Raw genomic sequence first — 23,322 nt, forward strand, 5'->3', positions numbered from 1 at the left:
CAACCTGCACTTGCCCCCCAACCTCGTAATATTTGCCCTTCAACCCCCGCCCACCATCCCCACAGCCAATAAAAACTTTTTCCCGTGTCCCCCTCTCCTGCCCGGATAATTTCACTCCTCCCCACCAGTGTCACGCCTCGGAACTCCGAATGGAGTTCTGAAGGCGCAGGAGTTGCGGCTGGTGGCTGTAATATCGGCATGGAACGGCCACCGGAGCAAGGTAGGTTAACTTGAATGATTGTACCGTAATGGCGGCGGGGCCGAACCAAGGCCTCGCAGCCATCAGTAAAATGCGGAGGGGCCTTCTCGCCGTTGGAGGTCATGGTGGGCCTCTCCTGGAAGAATTTTCTGGGCCCCTAGCCACGACCCGCCGATGCCGGAGGCCTCATAAAGTTCAGCCCATTGTGTTTAAATCGCGTCATGGCCTCGCCCCTCCATTTCTCTGTACCCTACAACATCCCATCATCTCCCTGACTTCCCCTCACCCCGCTCCCTCCCACCATCCCCGGACTCTCTGTTCCTCTGATTCTGGCTTCTTGTGGGTCTGTTCCTCTTTTTGTCCCATCATTGGCACATCTTTAGCTGCCTAGGTCCCACAATCTGTAACACCCTCTCTTAAAGCACTTTACCTCCTCCTCTAAGATCCTTATCAAAACCCATCTCAATGTTCAAGCTTTTGGCCACCCCTCTTCATACCTCTCTCTTTAGCTTGGCATCTTTTTTTTCTGATTACACTTCTGTGAAGCACCTTTGGATATGTTCTGTGTTAGAAATGCTTTATATATTAAGATTGACGTTTTTGAGATTAGCGAGTTTTATTTGAGATCAGAGAAGGTAGTGAATGGACAGATATCAATAGCTGAAGAAGGTCTATCAGTGTTCTTTGGGAAAGAGCAGACTTCACACTGGTATAATTGAAGTTTTCAAGTCTATAAAGGGAATTGATAAAACTACCACAAACAAATGGCTCAAATTGGTGAAAGGTTCAAGTACCAGAGGATACATATTAAAAATTAGGAAGCTGGGCTGAAGTTTTTCATCCAAAGTATAATCGAGTTGTAGAATAGATTACTATGCAAGGTCGCCAAAACACGCAGTATAAGTGCAGCTGAAAGACAATTGGATACATTTCTGCAGGACAAGAATAAACATTTTGGCATTATCCTACTGAGGTACTAGGTGCCAGTGGACCTTGGCAGAATTTGGGGAGATGTAAGTGCATGTCCCCATGAAAGTGAGGATGTGGCTATTGTGTTCTGAATGAGTTATAGTTTGTGAAGGGTGGAAACTAAAAAACAGCAAAGACAAAACTGCGCCTCAAGATGATAAAGGTGGGGATTTGGCTCTCAAAAGCAGCAGGGGGAGAGATGGAGTAGAGGTGGGCCATCTGAAAGAAGTGGAAGAGGAAAGTCATTAAATGTAGTGAAGGAATTCGAACTTGGGCTGAGCTGCATATCAAAGTTCTGCACCTTGGGATTATGCTGGGAGATAGTTAGATTTAAACAGGCAGAATGTAGCTGCTGTTAGGAGCAGAAGTGATTGATTAAGAAGATGGCAGATGGAGTATAATGTGGGAAGGTGGGAAATTATCCACTTTGGTAGTGTTACGATCACATGAGGGGTGGTCGAAGGGATCCCCTCTTTTCCCTTTCCTTGTTTGACCACAACAGTTTATTTCTCTTTTAAATGGATATACTTGCCAATACAGTGAGTGTTTTCATGTTTACACACCATGATGGTTAAAAAAAAACAATTGGACAGAGTTTCTTGAGTTTAACAAAGAAAGAGGCTAGCTTTATTGTATTTAAACCGATCTAAGTAAAATAATAAAATATGCTCCAACTTTCACACACACACACAAATAGGTTACAGAGTGGGGAAGGATAGATTGGTCGAATTAGAATTCAGAGGAATAAAAGGGGTATACATTCTATGGAGGTTGGTGACTTGGCTGGCTTCAGGCTGACTTCATTGGTCATGCAACTTTCCTGAGGCTTCCAGTTTGAGGATATGGACACTGATTCAGTGCTTCTTTGGCTTCCAATTTGAAGGTGTGAGCACGGATTTGATGGTTCTCTGGGTGGCTGCAATGCAGCTGATCTCCTTCGATGGACTCTCTGTCTGTTCTTTCTGGAAACTTCTCTACCCACTGGCACCACCCTCAGGCTTAAATAATGAAGCACAGTGAGCATCGATCAGTGAACAGACTAACACAATCAAACACAGATCAATTAAACCACTGAATGCTACAGTTTGCCGCAGGGAATATGCCTCAGTGCTCACAGTCAGTAGGCAGAGTTTGAAGCTTGCAAGGATTGAGTGGTTTGTCTCCACCAGTTTAATAAGGGGAATTGAATACAAAAATAGGGAGGCTATGCTTCAGTTAAACGGGGCATTGGTGAGACCACATCTGGAGTCCTGTGCACAGTATTGGTCTCCTTATCTAAGGAAGGATGTAAATGCGTTGGAAGCAGTTCAGAGTAGGTTTACTAGACTTATACCTGGAATGGGCGGGTTGTCTTATGTGGAAAGATTGGACAGGCTAGGCTTGGAATTTAGAAGAGTAAGAGGCGACTTGATTGAAACATATAAGATCCTGAGGGGGTCTTGACTGGGTGGATGTGGAAAGGATGTTTCCCCTTGTGGGAGAATCTAGAACGGGGGTCACTGTTTAAAAACAAGGGGTTGCCCATTTAAGACAGAGATGAGGAGAATTTTTTTCTCTCAGAGTGTCGTGAGTCTTTGGAACTCTCTTCCTCAAAAGGCAGTGGAAGCAGAGTCTTTGAATATTTTTAATGCAGATGTAGATAGATTCTTTATAAGCAAGGGGGTGGAAGGTTATTGGGGGTAGGCGGGAATGTGGAGTTGAGGATGCAATCAGATCAGCCATGATCTTATTAAATGGCAGAGCGGGCATCAGTGGCTGAGTGGGCTACTCCTGCTCCTAATTCGTATGCTCGTATATTCAGGTTTCCAGCCGATGGATTTAAAAAAAAATCATAATTCGACCTAGCATGTTTTCATGACAGGTCGGAAGAACGGAAAAACAGAATAGCTTTTAAAGGATAAGAAACTAGTAAATGTTGGTATGCAGAGGGATTTGTGGCCCTTGAACATAAAGCACAATTATCGTGCAAGTACAGCAAGCAGTTAGGAAAGAAAATGATATGTTAGCCTTTAGTGCAAGGGGGTTGGAGTATAGGAAGAAGGAAACCTTTCTGAAATTATGTAGGGCATCGGCAAGACCACATCTGGGGCACCATTTACTGTTTAGTTCATCTTACATAAGAAAAGACATACATGCCTTGGAGGCGATACAGTGAAGGTCCATTCGCTTGATTCATGGGGTTAGAAGGCTGTCCTATTGGAAGAGATTGAGTAGAATGGACCTGTATTCTCTAGGGTTTAGAATAATGACAGGTTATTTCATTGAAATGTATAACATGCTTAGAGTGCTTGTCAGTATAGATGCTGAGAGTCTGTTCACACTGGCTGGAGAGTCTAGAACAGAGGGTCACAGTCTCAAGAGGAAGAGTCAGCCCTTTAGGACTGGGATGAGTAGAAATCTCTGCACTAAGACGGTTGTGAATCTCTGGAATTTTCTATCCCAGAAGGCTGTGGATGCTCAGTCGATGAGTATATTCAAGACTAAGATCTATAGATTTTTGGGCACTGAGGGAATTGAGGGATATGGGATAGGGCGGGGAAGTGGAATTGATGCAGATGTTCAGCCAGGTTCAGCACACCTGAGGGGCCATATGACTCCCGCTTCCATTGCTTATGTTCTTACATTCTTATGATACTTGGAATATAGATAATGTCACTGAGGGGTAGCCTATTTATGCCAGAGAGGAAGGTTCCAAGGATGAAAGACGATGTACATAAAAATTAACTTTGTGGCACAGCAGGAGAAACTGTTGAGAAAGCTGTACGGAAGAAAGAAAAACTTTATCATGTATTTCAGCATCAGCCTGAAGCACTTCGGGTACGACAAACAACTTTGAAGTGCAGCCATTGTTGTTTTGTGCACAAACACAGCAGTTATTTTGTACAACATTCTGATTCAGAAGCAAGTGCTATCAGCTGAGCCGAGCCCATTGCTGTAAATTCAGACCTACTGCGGGAATCTACTCCAGTTCAGTGATACTAGTCACTCGCTTAAGCAGTCAGCATGACTGCCTTTTGGTTTTGCAGAAATTGACTCCCTCTTGGCCCTGTATTTGTTAGCATGGTAGCAGGACGTAAGGGTGTAACAATGAAGCTCATTTGTGATAAGGTCAGGATCTCTGTGTCTTAAGCACAGGTACTCCTCTAATCTCTTCAAATACCTACCCAATTAACAGTATTTTGTTTGATTCAGAAACTGTTTTATTGTCTGGTAGATAAAACAGAAGCACGCTATGATAAATGCCCTTGGTGCAATCAGATCAATTTCTGTTTTTGTACATTAAGAAAATAAAGAACATGCATATAATAGCCCACTTGGTGGGATTCTTAATGTAATTCACTCTGCTATCTCCCAGCTCACGCTAGAAAGGCAATTGTCCCTTGCAGCCTTTCTTCTGCCTTGCCTGACTGCCCTTGGTGTCTATCTTGATGCTTTAAAAAATCCGTTTGATAATTGGCAAGCAAATTGATCAACAATTGGTCCAGATAGAGAATAGAATGATGCAACACAGAAGGAGGCCATGCAGCCCATCGTGCCTATGACGTTTCTTGGGTAGAACTATCCAATTAGTCCCACTCTCCTGCTCTTTCCCCAGAGCCCCGCAATTTTTCTCCCTTCAAGTTTTATTCAATTCCTTTATTATTGAACTATTGAATCTAATTCCACTAACCTTTCAGCAGTGCATTCCAGATCATAACAACTTGCTATGTAATTTTCAGCTTCCTCATGTCACCTCTGGTTCTTTTGCCAATCACCTTAGATCTCTGTCCTTTGATTACTGACCCTTCTGCCACTGCAAATGGTTTCTCCTTATTTACTCTACCAAAGCCATTCATGATTTTGAACACCTCTATAAAATATCCTCTCAACTTTCTGTAAGGAGAACAACCCCAGCTTCTCCATCTTCTCCACATAATTGAAGTCCCTCATCCCTGGGAGCATTACAGTAAATCCCTTCTGCACCCTCTCTAAGGCCTTGACATCCTTTCTAAAGTGCAGTGCCCAGAATTGAAGACAATACTCCAGCTGAGGCCTAACCAGTGTTTTATTAAGGTTTGGCATAACTTTCTTACTTTTGTATTCTATGCCTCCATTAATAAAGCCAAGGATCTCACATTATTAACTATTTTATAAACAGCCTTTTCAACTTATCGTGCCACCTTTAAAGATTTGGGTAAATACGCTCCCAGGTCTCTCTGTTCCTGCACCCCTTTAAAGTTTTACCATTTACTTTGTGTTGTCTTTCCTTGTTCTTCCTACCAAACTGTATCACTTCAGACTTGACTTTAAATTTCATCTGCCATATGTCTTCTCATTTCATCATCCTTCTGAAGTCTGTTACTATCCTCAGTGTTTACTACATTTACGAGTTCTGTGCCATCTGAAAACTTTGAAATTATGGTCTGTATATCTAAATCCGGGTCATTAATATATATCAAAAATAGCAGTGATCCTAACACCAACCTATATTACTGGATACTTCCCTCCAGTCTGAAAAACAACCTTCATCACTATTCTCGGATATCTGTTCACTTAGATAATTTCTTACCCACACTGCCACTGTCCCTTTAATCCTAAGGGCTTCAATTTTGCTAACAAGTCTATTTCGTGTAAGTCTGTATATACAATGACAACTGCAATACCTTCATCAACCTTCTCTATTGCTTCATCAAAGATGTTTTCTGAGTGACAAGACATTGCTAATAGGTCATTATTTGGGATTTGTGCAAAAGAGTTGTCCATCCCTCTATGGATAACCAATTCAGCATGAGGTAGTTTAGGAAAAGGGTCAAGGATGTCTCTGAACGGACAGGGGGCATTCTGAAGGGGAAGGGTGAACAACCAGAGGTTGTGGTACACATCGGTACCAACGACATAGGCAGGAAGAGTGATGAGGTCCTGCAGGGGGAGTTTAGGGAGTTAGGTAGAAAGTTAAAAAACAGGACCTCTAGGGTTGTAATCTCGGGATCACTCCCTGTGCCACATGCCAGTGAGGCTAGAAATAGGAAGATAGTGCAGCTAAACACGTGGCTGAACAGCTGGTGTAGAAGGGAGGGTTTCAGATATCTGGACCATTGGGATCTCTTCAGGGACAGATGGGACCTGTACAAGAAGGACGGGTTGCATCTAAACTGGAGGGGCACAAATATCCTGGCTGCGAGGTTTGCTAGCGTCACTCGGGAGGGTTTAAACTAGTGTGGCAGGGGGGTGGGAACCAGAGCAGTAGGACAGCAAGTGAAATAAATGAAGGGGAACTAGTAAATAAGGCCAGTAAGACTAAGAGAAAGAGCAGGCAGGGAGATGTTGCGGAGAACAGCGGGACTGGTGGTCTGAAATGCATTTGTTTCAATGCAAGAAGTATAAGAGGTAAGGCAGATGAACTTAGAGCTTGGATTAGTACTTGGAGCTATGATGTTGTTGCTATTACAGAGACTTGGTTGAGGGAAGGACAGGATTGGCAGCTAAATGTTCCAGGATTTAGAAGCTTCAGGCGGGATAGAGGGGGATGTAAAAGGGGTGGGGGAGTTGCATTACTGGTTAAGGAGAATATCACAGCTGTACTGCGGGAGGACACCTCGGAGGGGTCATGCAGCGAGGCAATATGGGTGGAGCTCAGGAATAGGAAGGGTGCAGTCACGATGTTGGGGGTTTACTACAGGCCTCCCAACAGCCAGCGGTAGGTAGAGGAGCAGATATGTAGACAGATTTTGGAAAGATGTAAAGGTAACAGGGTTGTAGTGGTGGGTGATTTTAACTTCCCCTATATTGACTGGGACTCACTTAGTGCTAGGGGTTTAGATGGGGCAGAATTTGTAAGGAGGGCTTCTTGAAACAATATGTAGATAGTCCAACTAGGACTGGGGCCATACTGGATCTGGTATTGGGGAATGAGCCCGGCCAGGTGGTCAAAGTTTCAGGAGGGGAGTATTTCGGGAACAGTGACCATAATTCCATATGTTTTAAAGTACTTGTGGAAAAGGATAAGAGTAGTCCTCGGGTGAAGGTGCTAAATTGGGGGAAGGCTAATTATAACAATATTAGGCAGGAACTGAAGAATTTAGATTGGGGGCGGCTGTTTGAGGGTAAATCAAAATCTGACATGTGGGAGCCTTTCAAACGTCAGTTGATTAGAATCCAGGACCAGCATGTTTCTGTGAGGAAGAAGGATATGTTTGGCAAGTTTCGGGAACCTTGGATAACGCGGGATATTGTGAGCCTCGTCAAAAAGAAAAAGGAAGCATTTGTCAGGGCTGGAAGGCTAGGAACAGACGAATATCTTGAGGAATATAAAGACAGTAGGAAGGAACTTAAGCAAGGAGTCAGGAGGGCTAAAAGGGGTTATGAGAAGTCATTGGCAAACATGATTAAGGAAAATCCCAAGGCTTTTTATACGTATATAAAGAGCAAGAGGGTAACCAGGGAAAGGGTTGGCCCACTCCAGGACAGAGAAGGGAATCTATGTGTGGAGCCAGAGGAAATGGGTGAGGTACTAAATGAGTACTTTGCATCAGTATTCACCAAGGAGAAGGACTTGGTGGATGATGAGCCTCGGGAAAGGAGTGTAGATAGTCTCAGTCATCTCATTATCAAAAAGGAGGAGGTGTTGGGTGTCTTGCAAAGCATTAAGGTAGATAAGTCCCCAGGGCCTGATGGGATCTACCCCAGAATACTGAAGGAGGCAAGGGAAGAAATTGCTGGGGCCTTGACAGAAATCTTTGCATCCTCATTGGCTACAGGTGAGGTCCCAGAGGACTGGAGAATAGCCAATGTTGTTCCTTTGTTTAAGAAGGGTAGCAAGGATAATCCAGGAAATTATAGGCCGGTGAGCCTTACGTCAGTGGTAGGGAAATTATTAGAGAGGATTCTTCGGGACAGGATTTACTCCCATTTGGAAACAAATGGACTTATTAGCGAGAGGCAGCATGGTTTTGTGAAGGGGAGGTCGTGTCTACTAATTTGATTGAGTTTTTTGAGGAAGTGATGAAGATGATTGATGAAGGAAGGGCAGTGGATGTTATCTGTATGGACTTCAGTAAAGCCTTTGACAAGGTCCCTCATGGCAGGCTGATACAAAAGGTGAAGTCACATGGGATCAGAGGGGAGCTGGCAAGATGGATACAGAACTGGCTCGGTCATGGAAGACAGAGGGTAGCAGTGGAAGGGTGCTTTTCTGAATGGAGGAATGTGACTAGTGGTGTTCCACAGGGTTCAGTGCTGGGACCTTTGCTGTTTGTAGTATATGTAAATGATTTGGAGGAAAATGTAGCTGGTCTGATTCGTAAGTTTGCGGACGACACAAAGGTTGGTGGAGTTGCGGACAGTGATGAGGATTGTCAGAGGATACAGCAGGATATAGATCGGTTGGAGACTTGGGCGGAGAAATGGCAGATGGAGTTTAATTCGGACAAATGTGAGGTAATGCATTTTGCAAGGTCTAATGCAGGTGGGAAGTATACAGTAAATGGCAGAACCCTTAGGAGTATTGACAGGCAGAGAGATCTGGGCATACAGGTCCACAGGTCACTGAAATTGGCAACGCAGGTGGATAAGGTAGTCAAGAAGGCATACGGCATGCTTGCCTTCATCGGTCGGGGCACAGAGTATAAAAATAGGCAAGTCATGCTGCAGCTGTACAGAACTTTAGTTAGGCCACACTTAGAATATTGCTGCAGTTCTGGTCGCCACACTACCAGAAGGATGTGGAGGCTTTGGAGAGGGTACAGAAGAGGTTTACCAGGATGTTGCCTGGTCTGGAGGGCATTAGCTATGAGGAGAGCTTGGATAAAGTCGGATTGTTTTCACTGGAACGACGGAGGTGGAGGGGCGACATGATAGAGGTTTACAAAGTTATAAGTGGCATGGACAGAGTGGATAGTCAGAAGCTTTTTCCCAGGGTGGAAGAGTCAGTTACTAGGGGACATAGGTTTAAGGTGAGAGGGGCAAAGTTTAGAGGGGATGTGCTAGGCAAGTTCTTTACACAGAGGGTGGTGAGTGCCTGGAACTTGTTGCCCGGGGAGGTGGTGGAAGCAGGTACCATCGAGACGTTTAAGAGGCTTCTTGACAAATACATGAATAGGATGGGAATAGAGGGATACGGTCCCCGTAAGTGCAGAAGGTTTTAGTTTCGGCAGGCATCAAGATCGGCACAGGCTTGGAGGGCCGACTGGCCTGTTCCTGTGCTGTACTGTTCTTTGTTCTTTGAAAACTGCTTCTTCTAGGCAAGCATCTGCCCCAAAACATGCACTAAATCACTTATTTCACTTATCACGACTTCTATGATATGATGCCTATCATACAACAGCTGTGAATGGAAGAACAAGATAGCAGTTCCACCACTGGAAGTTAGATGGTTAAAGACAGCAGAAATTGAAGAGAATGATTATAGACTGTGAGCTTTAGTCACAGTTGCACATCATGATGTTTGTGACATTGATCAGTGCAATCTCAGTGAAGTAGGTTGGTGTATGCCAGACACAAGAGTCTTGAAGAAGGAGCTGAGAGGGCATCATTTAAACCAATGATGCATTTTAGGATTTTAGAGAGAAGGACATGGTTGAAAATAAGGTAGTAGCTGGAAAGAAAGGAAGGGTTCAAGGTTTTTTTTGAGAGGGGGGGATATTGGCAATTGTGACAGAGGTGTAACAGTGCCAGTGGATAAGTACAGTTTGGTAATGTTGATATTGCATTCGGGAGAATAATTGGGTGGTCCAGTGCTGGGATTGGAAGTGACTTCTGGAACCTAGAATTAAAAAGCTAGTAATGGTGACCATGTAACTTCCAGGTTGTTGTAAAAACTCATCTGGTACACTAATGTCCTTTAGGGAAGGAAATCTGCCGTCCTTACCTGGTCTGGCCTATATGCAACTCCAGTACCTTAGCAATGTGGTTGACTGTTGACTGTCCTCTGAAATGGCCTAACAGGCCACAGTTATCAAGATGGCAGCTCCTCACCACCTTCTCAAGGGCAATTTGTGGTGGGCAATAAATGCTGGCCTTGCCAGTGATGCCTACATCCTGTGAATTATTTTTTTAAAAAGAGCAATTTACTGGGCTATACGGTCAGCCTGAGATTACAATTGAACTGTCCTCCAACAAGAGTGAGCCTCTTCAGCAGAGGAAACAAAGTGGAGAAAAAGAGATATGCTTCTGTTATTGACTTTTCGACTTTTATGGACATGATGCAACTCTTTTTATGGTAAACTTCTGGATTGCTATGAATTCTAATTCTGTTAAGGGCCATTTTAACACTTACTACTGGAATCGGTGGCTATAAACGTTAATTCTATGATGGGCTGTTATAAACTCCACTCCTAATCCAGACTGCTGGAATCTCTGTACTTCTGTTCCAGACCGCTGTAAACTTTACTTCCATTATTGACTGCTATAAACGTTACTTCTGTAACTGCCTGCCATAAAATCTATTTCTGTTAGAGATGCTATAAACTCTACTTCTGGCACAGAATACAATAAATGCTATATATGCCTGGACAACTATAAACTTTATGTCTGTCACATGTTTCCATAAACTGTACTTCTATAGCAAACAGCAACTGTTATTAGCTCTAATCTTCCTTGCCCATACACCAGCTGCCATCACATATTGGAAGGTAATAAGAACAGCATCACTAATTATCTTTTGTAAAGGTGCTTCCTTCTGTTGCATGTTTATCATCCAAAACATTTTCAGATCCTCATAAACCTAGTGTTTTTTCTGCCAAGTAAACTTAAGATTCAGAAAACCTGTTTGCTTGCAGTAAAAAAAGAAGTCACCAAAACAAGATGATATGGCTTGCAGGGCAAATTCTATCTATATCGGCCATGACAGAGTTCACTTAAATAAAATTCTACACTGTTGATGGTTTTAAAAGTTTATTAAGTAATGTACTTAATTGGGCTTCTCTTTATTGGTTGCTGTATCAGAGCATTCTGTTGGTGTCTACTGGAAGCAATTATAGTGAATCCATACGCATTATCTCCCAAAGCCAGATTGAACAGTCAGTGCTTTGTTTGCAAGAATCACTGAGCATTTACTCATTTCTTTAGAAAATTGATCTGTAAAGCAATTTATGCTGTGCCCCTATTTCCCCAAACAGGCACATATTGATATTGTGTTTGAGACCAAGACAGTGACTTAGCTAGTTTTTTCACCCCAAAATAATAGATTGTCAATAATTAGCATTGTTGAACATTGCAATATTCTTAAACAGGCCTTCAAAATACTATTAGTAGACAATTTAATTCAAATTATTGAAGTGTCATAGGTTAAAATAGCTAACCTTGGACATGCAAGGTGTGTAAAATATTTCATCTTCATGAATTTCCCCAATTTAATCATTTTTTCTTCGCATTATTTCACTACAGTGGTGAAATTAATTCACTGTGCAGAAGACAGAGACACACTGTGGATGGGATAGAGCAAGATTCCATTATTGAGCTGAGCACAGCTGCAGTTGCCTTGAATAGTACCCAGTGCAGACAGCATGACCGAAACTTAAGCACAAATATGCAAACTAGTAAAATCTATTACAATTTCTGATACATAATATATGGATACTGGAAAAGCATCAAGTCAGTACTGTGCTGCTGTATATTGATTATTTTCTTGGACAGGGTACAGGTCTCCTTAATAAATTTCTGCTGCCAAATTAGGACACGGATTTACTGAGTAAAAACAATTCATGACTGCTTAGACAGTATTTGAGATTCTTATTTTTTTTAAAGGTTTCAGATATATATATATATATATATATATATATATATACACTAAAAATAGCTGGCTTTAAAGATTTTTTCACAAATTGTAATGCACCCTATAAGCCAACTATTAAAAGGATTTGATAGGGTAGATATATAGAAAGTATTTCATCTGAAATTGACCCAGCATCCTCAGCCTTTTGGGGAAAGAGTTCTAGATTTCCTATCCTCTTTGGGGGGAATTTTATTCTGGCGGCAAGGGTCTCGACATCTAAAGAAACCGATGCCGAGATCCCCGGGTTGCCTTTTCTATGGAAGGCCTGTCAAATATCGTGCCAATCAGGCACTTCAGTGGACTGTGGCGGGCCTTCCATGGGAACAAGGATCCCATCACCAGAAGTCCTGCCCTTGCAGAGGTACCGGCCAATAGGAGCCAGTAGTTGCAGCGCCACTATGGAGGTGGTGGCTACTGCAGCAGGTGCACCTATTGGAGGTCGAGGAGCATCGCTGGAACCAGGCCTCAGGTAGGTCAGGGTGGGGGAATTTTGTGGAGAGGGAGTCACGGGGGAGGTTGGGGAGGCAGCAAGAGCATGAGGGTGGCCCTCAGCATGCACTAAGTGCCTTTTAATGAGGAACTAGGGGTTAATTTCCCAGTTAAGGGCCTCAATTGGTAGCAGGGCGGGAAGGTCGGGCACAGGCCTACCTGCCCCAGACTAAATTTTGGTGGAGGCAGGATGGTGACGGGAACCTCCCATGCCCTCACTTGCCTCCATACCCACCGTGGGGGAGAGCATAAAATTCCTCCCTTTGTGTGAAAAGTACTTCCTGATTTTACTCCTGAAAGGCCTATCTATAATTTTAAGATTGTGCTCTCTTGTTCTTGATAGCCCCATCAGAGGAAATAGTTAGTTTGTATCTACTCTATCAAAACCTTTATCATTTTAAACACCTTGGATTGGATCACCCCCCAACCTTCCAAACTCAAAGCCTTCTAAACAAAATCTGCGCAAATCTGTACAACTTGTCTTCATAATTTAAACTTTCCATTCTGGCGAATCTGTGCTGCACCTCTCTGAAGGCCAATGTCTCTTTCCTGAGGTTCAGTGTCTAAACCTGCGTGTTGTACTCCAGATGGAGCCTGACCAAAGCTCTGTAGAACTGAAGCATCACTTCCTCACTTTTATATTCCAATTCCCTTGAGGTAAAGTCCAACATTTCATAAACCTTTTTTGATTGCATACCTGTGCACTAGCCTTTACTGATATCTGTATACAGACTCCTAAATCCCTTTGCTCCTCCATAGCTCCTAGTCTCTCACCACGAAGAAAATATTGTGATTTATTTTTCTCAGATTCAAAGCAAATGACCTCACACGATCAATACCATCTGCCACACTTTTTTCACTTACCTAGCCAATCTATGTCCCTTTGTAACTTCCTGCTCCCAACTACACAATTTACTGTGCCTGCCAACTTAGATATTGGATAGCACCAGCCTGTGGTAGACTCAAGGCCCAATCAAATTGCATCTCTGGCTTCATTTAATTCAGACAGGCAAATCCCCAGGCAGCTCGCTGGCAAATTGAACATCAATTTCGGGCTGCTGCAACTCTCATGTAGGGTAAGGGGAGACGATCAAGTAACAATGGTGTTGTGGCTCCTGTTCCTCCTGGCTCCACATTCAAGGTTAAAGAGAAAAGAAACATACTTTTTGGTGACTTCCTCCAGGGATCCCTTTAAGAATCACTGGTCAGGTGCTATGTTGACCTCGTTATGCTGATTGCAGCCAGCCCAGTGCCAGCTGTGTTCAGGGCTCCTTGATTTTAGGAAGTGGTCCTAAATTAGGCTTTAGGCCCCTCATTAAAATAAGCAAGTTGCCTTTTTTTAAATTCATTCAGGCCAGCTAGGCCAGCATTTATTGCCCAACCCTAATTGTCCTTGAGAAGGTGGTGGTGAGCTGCTTTCTTGAACCGCTGCAGTCCATGTGGGATAGGTACACCCACAGTACTGTTAGAGAGGAAGTTCCAGGATTTTGACCTAGCCTAACACCTGTTTTAGGCACCCAGGACATCTACAAAATGGCCTCCACAAACTTAGTAGTAGGAGAAATGCCTATGCAGATAGGGTGCAGGTGAACCGATTGCTAAATTGGTATACTTTGTACCGTACTATAGCTGAAAAAAGACACAAAACGTACAAATTTCTTTACTTTAATGTCATCTGCAAACTTGAATATACAATCCCTTATAATGCCATAAAAGTTAATCACATATATGTTGCGAAAAGCTGAGGCTCCAGTACCTTTTCCCTGGAGAACACCAGTTGTCATATCCCATCACTCAGAGCTTGTTCTCTTTATTCCTACTCTCTGTCTGCTACCTCCCAACCAATTAGCAATCCACGTCACAAGGTTACTTCCAATTCTGTGTCCTTTCATTTTTGCTAATGATTTCTTGCGCAGAACCTTACCAAATGCCTTTTGAAAGTCCATATAGACAACACCCATAGAGACTGATTAACCATGTCAGTGATTGCCTCAAAACATCAATTAGATTAGTCAGACATGATCTATCCGTCATAGATCCATGCTGACTCTCTTTGAACAGCTCATAATTGTCCAAATGCTAGGTCGCTTTGTCTTAGAAACATAGAAAAATTTATGGCACCATAGGAGGCCACTTGGCCCATCATGTCCATGCTGGCCAAAAAAGTCATCCAGCCCGAGTCCACTTTCCAGCTCTTATAGAGATGATCTATTATGTAGATGACATATCCCAGTAGCCTTCCCATAATTGATAATAAATGGACTGTAAACTGGCTGCATCTGTGGAGAGAAAAACAGAATTAACATTTCAGTTCGATGACCTTTCACCATGACTGACAGCGATTGCTCCATATTGACTTTAAGGATAGAACAAGGAAGCAGTAAATGTATCATATGGGTAGAAGCTACTGAAGTATGTTTCTGTGCTTATCGCCCGGCTGGTAAACTGTTGGAGTGGATCACCTCTTCAATATGAAACTGGTCCAAATTTCACTTCCATTGATTTTGATGGAATAAAGATCAGCTGGGTTCTCTAATGGACAGGTGATACACTCTGCCTGATGAAGATACAATTTTACCCCACTGTTCCCATTGTAACTTGTTTTTGAAGAAGAACAGGGGAGTTCTCCTACAGTCTCCTGTCTGATATTTATCCCTTAATCACCAACCACCAAAAAAAAAGGTGAACTGCTCGTTTCCCTCATTGCTGCTTGTGGAACTTTACTGTGTGCATATTAGTTGCTGCATTTGTCTGCATAACAACTGCGACTATACTTAGTAAAAAATTAATTGGGTGTAAAGTGCTTTGGAACATCTTGAGGATGTGGAAGGTGCTACGTGAATGCAAGTTCTTTCCTTCATTGACAAATAATGTTGTGATTTGTTTACTGCTAATTCGTATTCATGTAAAGAAAGAAAAAGCTTGCATTTATGTAATACTTTTCATGACCTTAGGCTATCCCAAATTGCTGCACAGTCATAGAGTTCTACAGCACAGAAACAGGCCCTTCGGCTCATCGTGTCTGTGCTGGCCATCAAGCACCTACCTATTCTAATCCCATTTTCCAGCACTTGGCCCGTAGCCTTGTATGCTATGGTGTTTCAAGTGCTCATCTAAATACTTCTTACATTTTGTGAGCGTTCCTGCCTCTACTACCTCTTCAGGCTGTGTGTTCCAGATTCCATCCACCCTCTGGGTGAAAACTTTTCCTCAAATCTCCTCTAAACCTCCTGCACCTTACCTTTAATCTATGCCCCCTGGTTATTGACCCCCTCCGCTAAGGGAAAAAGTTTCTTCCTATCTAACCTATCAATGCCCCTCATAATTTTGTACACCTCAATCATATCTCCCCTCAGCCATCTCTGCTTTAAGGAAACCAACTCCAGCCTTTTCAGTCTCTCTTCATAGCTGAAATGCTGCAGCCCAGGCAACATCCTGGTGAATCTCCTCTGCACCCTCTCCAGTGCAGTCACATCCTTCCTATAGTGTGGTGCCCAGAACTGTACACAGTACGCCAGCAGTGGCCTAACTAGCATTTTATACAGCTCCATCATAACCTCCCTGCTCTTATATTCAATGGCTCGGCTAATAAAGGCAAATATCCCATATGCTTTCCTTACCACCTTATCTACCTGTGCTGCTGGCTTCAGTGATCTATGGACATGTACACCAAGGTCCCTCTGACCCTCTGTATTTCCTAGGGTCCTACCATCCATTGTATATTCCCTTGCCTTGTTAGTCCTCCCAAAATGCATCACCTCACACTTTTCAGGATTCAATTCCATTTGCCACAGCTCTGCCCATCTTACCAGCCCATCTATATCATTCTGTAATCTAAGGCTTTCCTCCTCACTATTTACGACACTACCAATTTTCGTGTTCGTTTTCTGCGAACTTACTGATCATACCTCCTATATTCACGTCTAAATCATTACTGTACACTACAAACAGCAAGGGTTCCAGCACCGATCCCTGCGGTACACCACTGGTCACAGGCTTCCACTCGCAAAAACAACCCTCGACCATTACCCTCTGCCTCCTGCCACTAAGCCAATTTTGGATCCAATTTACCAAATTGCCCTGGATCCCATGGGCTCTTACCTTCTTAACCAATCTTCCATGTGGGACCTTATCAAAAGCCTTACTGAAGTCCATATAGACTGCATCAACTGCTTCACCCTCATCTACACATTTCGTCACTGTCTCAAAAAATTCAATCAAGTTAGTCAGACATGATCTCCCCCTGACAAAGCCAAACTGACTATCCCTGATTAATCCCTGCCTCTCCAAGTGCAGCTTAATCCTGTCCCTCAGAATTTTTTCCAATATTTTCCCTACCACTGATGTTAGACTCCTTTACCTTTTGGGCCTCCTTATCTCGAGAGACAATGGATACGCGCCTGGAGGTGGTCAGTGGTTTGTGAAGCAGCGCCTGGAGTGGCTATAAAGGCCAATTCTGGAGTGACAGGCTCTTCCACAGGTGCTGCAGAGAAATTTGTTTGTTGGGGCTGTTGCACAGTTGGCTCTCCCCTTGCGCCTCTGTCTTTTTTCCTGCCAACTACTAAGTCTCTTCGACTCGCCACAATTTAGCCCTGTCTTTATGGCTGCCCGCCAGCTCTGGCGAATGCTGGCAACTGACTCCCACGACTTGTGATCAATGTCACACGATTTCATGTCGCGTTTGCAGACGTCTTTATAACGGAGACATGGACGGCCGGTGGGTCTGATACCAGTGGCGAGCTCGCTGTACAATGTGTCTTTGGGGATCCTGCCATCTTCCATGCGGCTCACATGGCCAAGCCATCTCAAGCGCCGCTGACTCAGTAGTGTGTATAAGCTGGGGATGTTGGCCGCTTCAAGGACTTCTGTGTTGGAGATATAGTCCTGCCACCTGATGCCAAGTATTCTCCGAAGGCAGCGAAGATGGAATGAATTGAGACGTCGCTCTTGGCTGGCATACGTTGTCCAGGCCTCGCTGCCGTAGAGCAAGGTACTGAGGACACAGGCCTGATACACTCGGACTTTTGTGTTCCGTGTCAGTGCGCCATTTTCCCACACTCTCTTGGCCAGTCTGAACAGAGCAGTGGAAGCCTTACCCATGCGCTTGTTGATTTCTGCATCTAGAGACAGGTTACTGGTGATAGTTGAGCCTAGGTAGGTGAACTCTTGAACCACTTCCAGAGCGTGGTCGCCAATATTGATGGATGGAGCATTTCTGACATCCTGCCCCATGATGTTCGTTTTCTTGAGGCTGATGGTTAGGCCAAATTCATTGCAGGCAGACGCAAACCTGTCGATGAGACTCTGCAGGCATTCTTCAGTGTGAGATGTTAAAGCAGCATCGTCAGCAAAGAGGAGTTCTCTGATGAGGACTTTCCGTACTTTGGACTTCGCTCTTAGACGGGCAAGGTTGAACAACCTGCCCCCTGATCTTGTGTGGAGGAAAATTCCTTCTTCAGAGGATTTGAACGCATGTGAAAGCAGCAGGGAGAAGAAAATCCCAAAAAGTGTGGGTGCGAGAACACAGCCCTGTTTCACACCACTCAGGATAGGAAAGGGCTCTGATGAGGAGCCACCATGTTGAATTGTGCCTTTCATATTGTCATGGAATGAGGTGATGATACTTAGTAGCTTTGGTGGACATCCGATCTTTTCTAGTAGTCTGAAGAGACCACGTCTGCTGACGAGGTCAAAGGCTTTGGTGAGATCAATGAAAGCAATGTAGAGGGGCATCTGCTGTTCACGGCATTTCTCCTGTATCTGACGAAGGGAGAACAGCATGTCAATAGTCGATCTCTCTGCACGAAAGCCACACTGTGCCTCAGGGTAGACGCGCTCGGCCAGCTTCTGGAGCCTGTTCAGAGCGACTCGAGCAAAGACTTTCCCCACTATGCAGAGCAGGGAGATTCCACGGTAGTTGTTGCAGTCACCGCGGTCACCTTTGTTTTTATAGAGGGTGATGATGTTGGCATCGCGCATGTCCTGGGGTACTGCTCCCTCGTCCCAGCACAGGCATAGCAGTTCATGTAGTGCTGAGAGTATAGCAGGCTTGGCACTCTTGATTATTTCAGGGGTAATGCTGTCCTTCCCAGGGGCTTTTCCGCTGGCTAGGGAATCAATGGCATCACTGAGTTCCGATTTGGTTGGCTGTATGTCCAGCTCATCCATGACTGGTAGAGGCTGGGCTGCATTGAGGGCAGTCTCAGTGACAGCATTCTCCCTTGAGTACAGTTCTAGGTAGTGCTCAACCCAGCGGTCCATCTGTTTGCGTTGGTCAGTGATTATGTCCCCCGATTTAGATTTGAGGGGGGTGATCTTCTTGATGGTTGGCCCAAGAGCTCTCTTCATGCCATCATACATTCCTCTGATGTTTCCGGTGTCTGAGGCCAGCTGAATATGACTGCATAGGTGTTGCCAGTAGTCGTTTGCGCAACGCCTAGCTGTTCTTTGTGCAGTACTTCTGGCTGCTTTAAGTGCTGTGGATGTTAAATCGCTGGGGGCTTTCTTGTAGTTCAAAAGTGCAATGCGCTTAGCGGCTATGACAGGTTCCAGCTCTTCATTATGAGATTGAAACCAGTCTGCATTTCTCTTCGCACTTTTGCCGTAGGTGGTCAAAGCTGACTCATAGATGGCGTCTCTGATGTGGGCCCACTTGGTCTCAGCATCCCCTGTGGGAGTGTTTTGAAGGGCTGTTACAAGTGAATTTAGAAATTTTTGTAACAGCTGTGGGTGAGAAATTCTGCTCGTGTTGATGCGCGGGTGGCCCTTCTGCTTGGAATGATGCAACTTCTTTGGTCTGAGTCTAACCTTGCTGCACACCAGGGAGTGGTCGGTGTCGCAGTCCGCACTGTGGAAGCTGCGTGTGATTTGAACACTGTTTAAGGCGGCTCGCCTTGTGACAATGAGGTCTAGCTGGTGCCAACGACGTGATCTTGGGTGCCTCCATGAAACCTGGTGACAGGGTTTAGTGTGAAAGAACGAGTTGGTGATGCAGAGGTTATGATAGGTACACAACTCAAGCAGTCTCTGCCCGTTCTCATTCATCCTTCCAACGCCATAGCGCCCAAGGCAGGAGGGCCATGAGTCATGGTCGGCCCCAACCCTGGCATTAAAGTCCCCCAGCAGGAACAGGTGTTCGGTGTTGGGGATGCTGCTAATGATGTTATGGAGTTGTTCATAGAACTGGTCTTTAGCTTCAGGTGCGGAACAGAGTGTTGGAGCATAGATGCTGAGTAGGTGTACTGGACCAGAGGTGGTGAGCAGTCGGATGGACAGTATGCGTTCCGAGCCATTTGAGGGAGGCTCTATCATGCTGAGCAAGGAGTTTCTGATGGCGAAGCCCACTCCATGCTGTCTTGGTTCTTCAGGATCCCTGCCCTGCCAGAAGAAGGTGTAGTCTTGCTCTGCTAGAGAGCCACTCGCGGGGAGGCGAGTCTCCTGAAGTGCTGCAATGTCCACATTGAGTCTACTGAGCTCGTTGTTAATGATGGCGGTCTTCCGAGAATCGTTGATTTGTGTAAGGTCTTCCGACAGGCCAGGACACATAGTTCTGATGTTAGACTCACCGGCCTGTAATTACCTGGTTTATCCCTGCTACCCTTCTTAAATAATGGTGCCACATTCACTGTCCTCCAGTCCTCTGGTACCTCTCCTATGGCCAGAGAGGATTTGAAAATTTGTGTCAGGGGCCCTGCAATATCCTCCCTTGTCTCACATAACTGCCTGGGATACATCTCATCTGGGCCTGAGGATTTATCCACTTTTAAGCCTGCTAAAACAGCTAATACTTCCTCCCTTTCAAAGCTAATATGTTCAAGTATATCACAGTCCTTCTCCCTGATCTCTACACCTACACCGTCCTTCTCCATAGTGAAAAGTAATCATTTAAAACCTCACCTATGCCCTCCGGCTCCACACACAGATTGCCACTTTGGTCCCTAATGGGCCCTACTCTTTCCCTGGTTATCCTCTTGCCCTTAATATACTTATAGTACACCTTAGGATTTTCCTTTATCTTGTCCGCCAGTGTTTTTTCATGTCCCCTCTTCGCTCTCCTAATTACTTTTTTAAGTACCCCCTACACTTTCTATACTCCTCCAGTGCCTCCACTGTTTTCAGCACTCTGAATCTGCCATAAGCCTTTTTTTTTACTGATCCAATCCTCTATATCCCTTGATATTCAGGGTTCCCTGGACTTGTTAGTCCTACCCTTCACCTTAGTGGGTACATGTTGGCTCTGAACTCTTATTATTTCCTCTTTGAATGACTCCCACTGATCTGATGTCGACTTTCCTACAAGTAGCTGCTCCCAGTCCACTTTGGCCAGATCCTGTTTTATCATCTTAAAATCGGCCTTCCCCCAATTCAGTACCTTTATTTCCGTTCCATCTTTGTCCTTTTCCATAACTACCTGAAATCTTACAGACTTATGGTCACTATCCCCAAAATGTTCCCCCACTGACACTTCTACCACTTGTCCAGCTTCATTCCCTCGGAATAGGTCCAGTACTGCCCCTTCTCTTGTAGGACTTTCAGTATGCTGGCTCAAAAAGCTCTTCTGTATGCATTTTAAGAATTCCGCCCCCTTTAAGCCTTTTGCACTAAAACTATCCCAGTTGGTATTGGGGAAGTTGAAATCCCCTACTATTATTACCCTATTATTTTTAAGCCTCTCTGAGATTTGCCTACATATCTGCTCCTCTATTTCTCCCTGACTGTTTGGAGGCCCCCTTTTTGTTTTTAAGTTCTACCCATATGGCCTTATTTGAGGAACCTTCTATGATATCATCCCTCCTTACTGCAATAATTGACTCCTTGATCAACAGTGCAATGCCACCTCCTCTTTTACCCCCTCCCCTGTCATACCTGAAGATTCTATAACCTGGAATATTGAGCTGCCAGTCCTGCCCCTCCCTCAATCACATCTCTGTGATAGCAATAATATCAAAATGCCATGTGCTAATCAATGCCATCAATTCATCTGCTTTACTAGTAAGACTCCTTGCATTAAAATAGATCCAATCCAGCATTGCATTTTTCACATGTGCCTTAACAGGTCTATATTTGCTCTGCCTTCCAGACTGACTCATTTTCTCTTCTATATTTGACTGTGCATCACCCCTTACTGTAATTCCACTCTGTATCCCATCTCCCTGCCAAATTAGTTGAACCCCCCTCCCCCCAACCCCCCAACCCCCCAACAGCACTAGCAAACCTCCCAGCAAGGATGTTGGTCTGTTCCGGTTCAGGTGCAACCCGTCCAACTTGTACAGGTCCCACCTTTGCCAGAAACAGACCCCAGTGATCCAGGAAACTAAAGCCTTCCCTCCTGCACCACCTCCTCAGCCAAGCATTTATCTGTTCTATCCTCCTATTCCTATGAGGTACTTTTGAAATGTAGTCACTGCTCCAATCTAGGGGAAGGTAATAGCCAATTTATACAGAGGGTAGTCCCAAAAACAACAATTGGACAAATGAAATCTTAAGCAGTTGTTGGTGATGGTTTGGTGATGCTGATTGAGGGATAAATGCTGGGTATCATGCTCAGAGAACTCCCCTTCATTTCTTTGCAAAATGCCATTGGATCTTTCATGCTCACCTGGGAGCAGATAGATCTCAGTTTAAGGGCTCATGCAAAAGGCAGCACCTCAGCAGTGTAGTACTGTACTGGAGTTTTAGCTTGGGGTATGTATGCCAGTTACTGGAGTGAAGTTTGAACCAACAAACTTCTGACTTAGAGATGAGAATGCTGCCACTAAGCTAAGGCTGACACCATTGCATTTAAACCTATTTAAATGAGCATATTTAAACTTCATAATTGTGAATCAGTGAAGTTGAACTTAAGAGAAAATGTAAAAAGAGGACTAATTTGGGTGATGTTTTTCCACATTGAATCTATTTTAACGAATACATTGCACTAAATAACTAATATCTGTTTTAATCTCTGAATTAAAAGTCATCCTTTATCCAAATCCAAATCTGAAGTAGATGGAGTCAGTCAATCCCAGGATTCACTTATCGATATGATTCTGAATTGGAACTAGGAAATATTGGATTAACAGTGAATGGCATTTGCTCATGTATATTTGGTGCTACAATTCTCCAAGCCTCTCTGTAGCATATCTTTGAGGTGAAAAGTTTGAAAGAATCTGCCGCAGAACATTTCCCAAGCTTGTCATTGAATTTCCATTTCCTTTCCAGTGTGTAACTCCACTTGTGGTTTGAATTCCATTCCTTTGCTTTTCTATTTGTGTTCCATGAACCATGAAAACTGCTGTCAGCAAGAGAAAAGGAACATTTTATGAAGACGTTGTGATTGTTTTTGTGCTGATGTTAACCTGACCATCCTTTCAAGCTTTTTACAGCCATCAGCTGCTCTCGCTACAAGCATTAAAAAAATGGAATTTGAACGGAATGTTGCTCTTTTTTGTTCTGTTTCTTTCCCAGGACTGCTGCAGCATTTTTTATTTTCCACTCAGAAACTCAGATCCGTGATTCTGTGATTTCTTTCTCTCTTCATGCACATTTCTTATGCTTCATTGCAGAAATCCAAAATATCAACCTACGAGAAGATGTGGGCCTTCATGAGCAGCAGACAACAGACAGCACTTGTCAAAAATAATGAAGAAGGAATTCAGCGTGTCTTAACCACAGATTATGCCTTGCTAATGGAGTCAACTACCATCGAGTTTGTCACACAGAGAAACTGCAACTTGACACAGATCGGAGGCCTCATAGATTCCAAAGCTTATGGAGTTGGCACTCCCATGGGTATGTACTAAAGCCTACATGGTCTCTGTAATTAATCAGAAACACAGTAAAACTAAAACTGACCTGCCACTGAATGTCATTAGCTATTTGTACAAACATTATTTACCATAAGTTTTTTAATGCTGTGATACGTCAAGAAGGACTG

At 44.0% G+C, this 23,322-nt stretch overlaps 1 protein-coding gene across 2 annotated transcripts in view; it reads left to right on the forward strand.

The window, feature by feature from the left end:
- The window catches only part of LOC137353107 (glutamate receptor ionotropic, kainate 2), a 575,020-nt gene that overhangs the window by 496,807 nt on the left and 54,891 nt on the right, over positions 1 to 23,322 (forward strand). For both annotated transcript variants that reach the window (XM_068019103.1, XM_068019112.1), the window contains exon 14: positions 22,952 to 23,177. In XM_068019103.1, coding sequence (XP_067875204.1) covers positions 22,952 to 23,177 — 226 coding nt within the window. The remainder of the gene's footprint in view (positions 1 to 22,951; positions 23,178 to 23,322) is intronic.

This window comes from Heterodontus francisci, chromosome 3, assembly GCF_036365525.1.
Source record: "Heterodontus francisci isolate sHetFra1 chromosome 3, sHetFra1.hap1, whole genome shotgun sequence".
Classification (NCBI taxonomy): Eukaryota; Metazoa; Chordata; class Chondrichthyes; order Heterodontiformes; family Heterodontidae; genus Heterodontus; species Heterodontus francisci.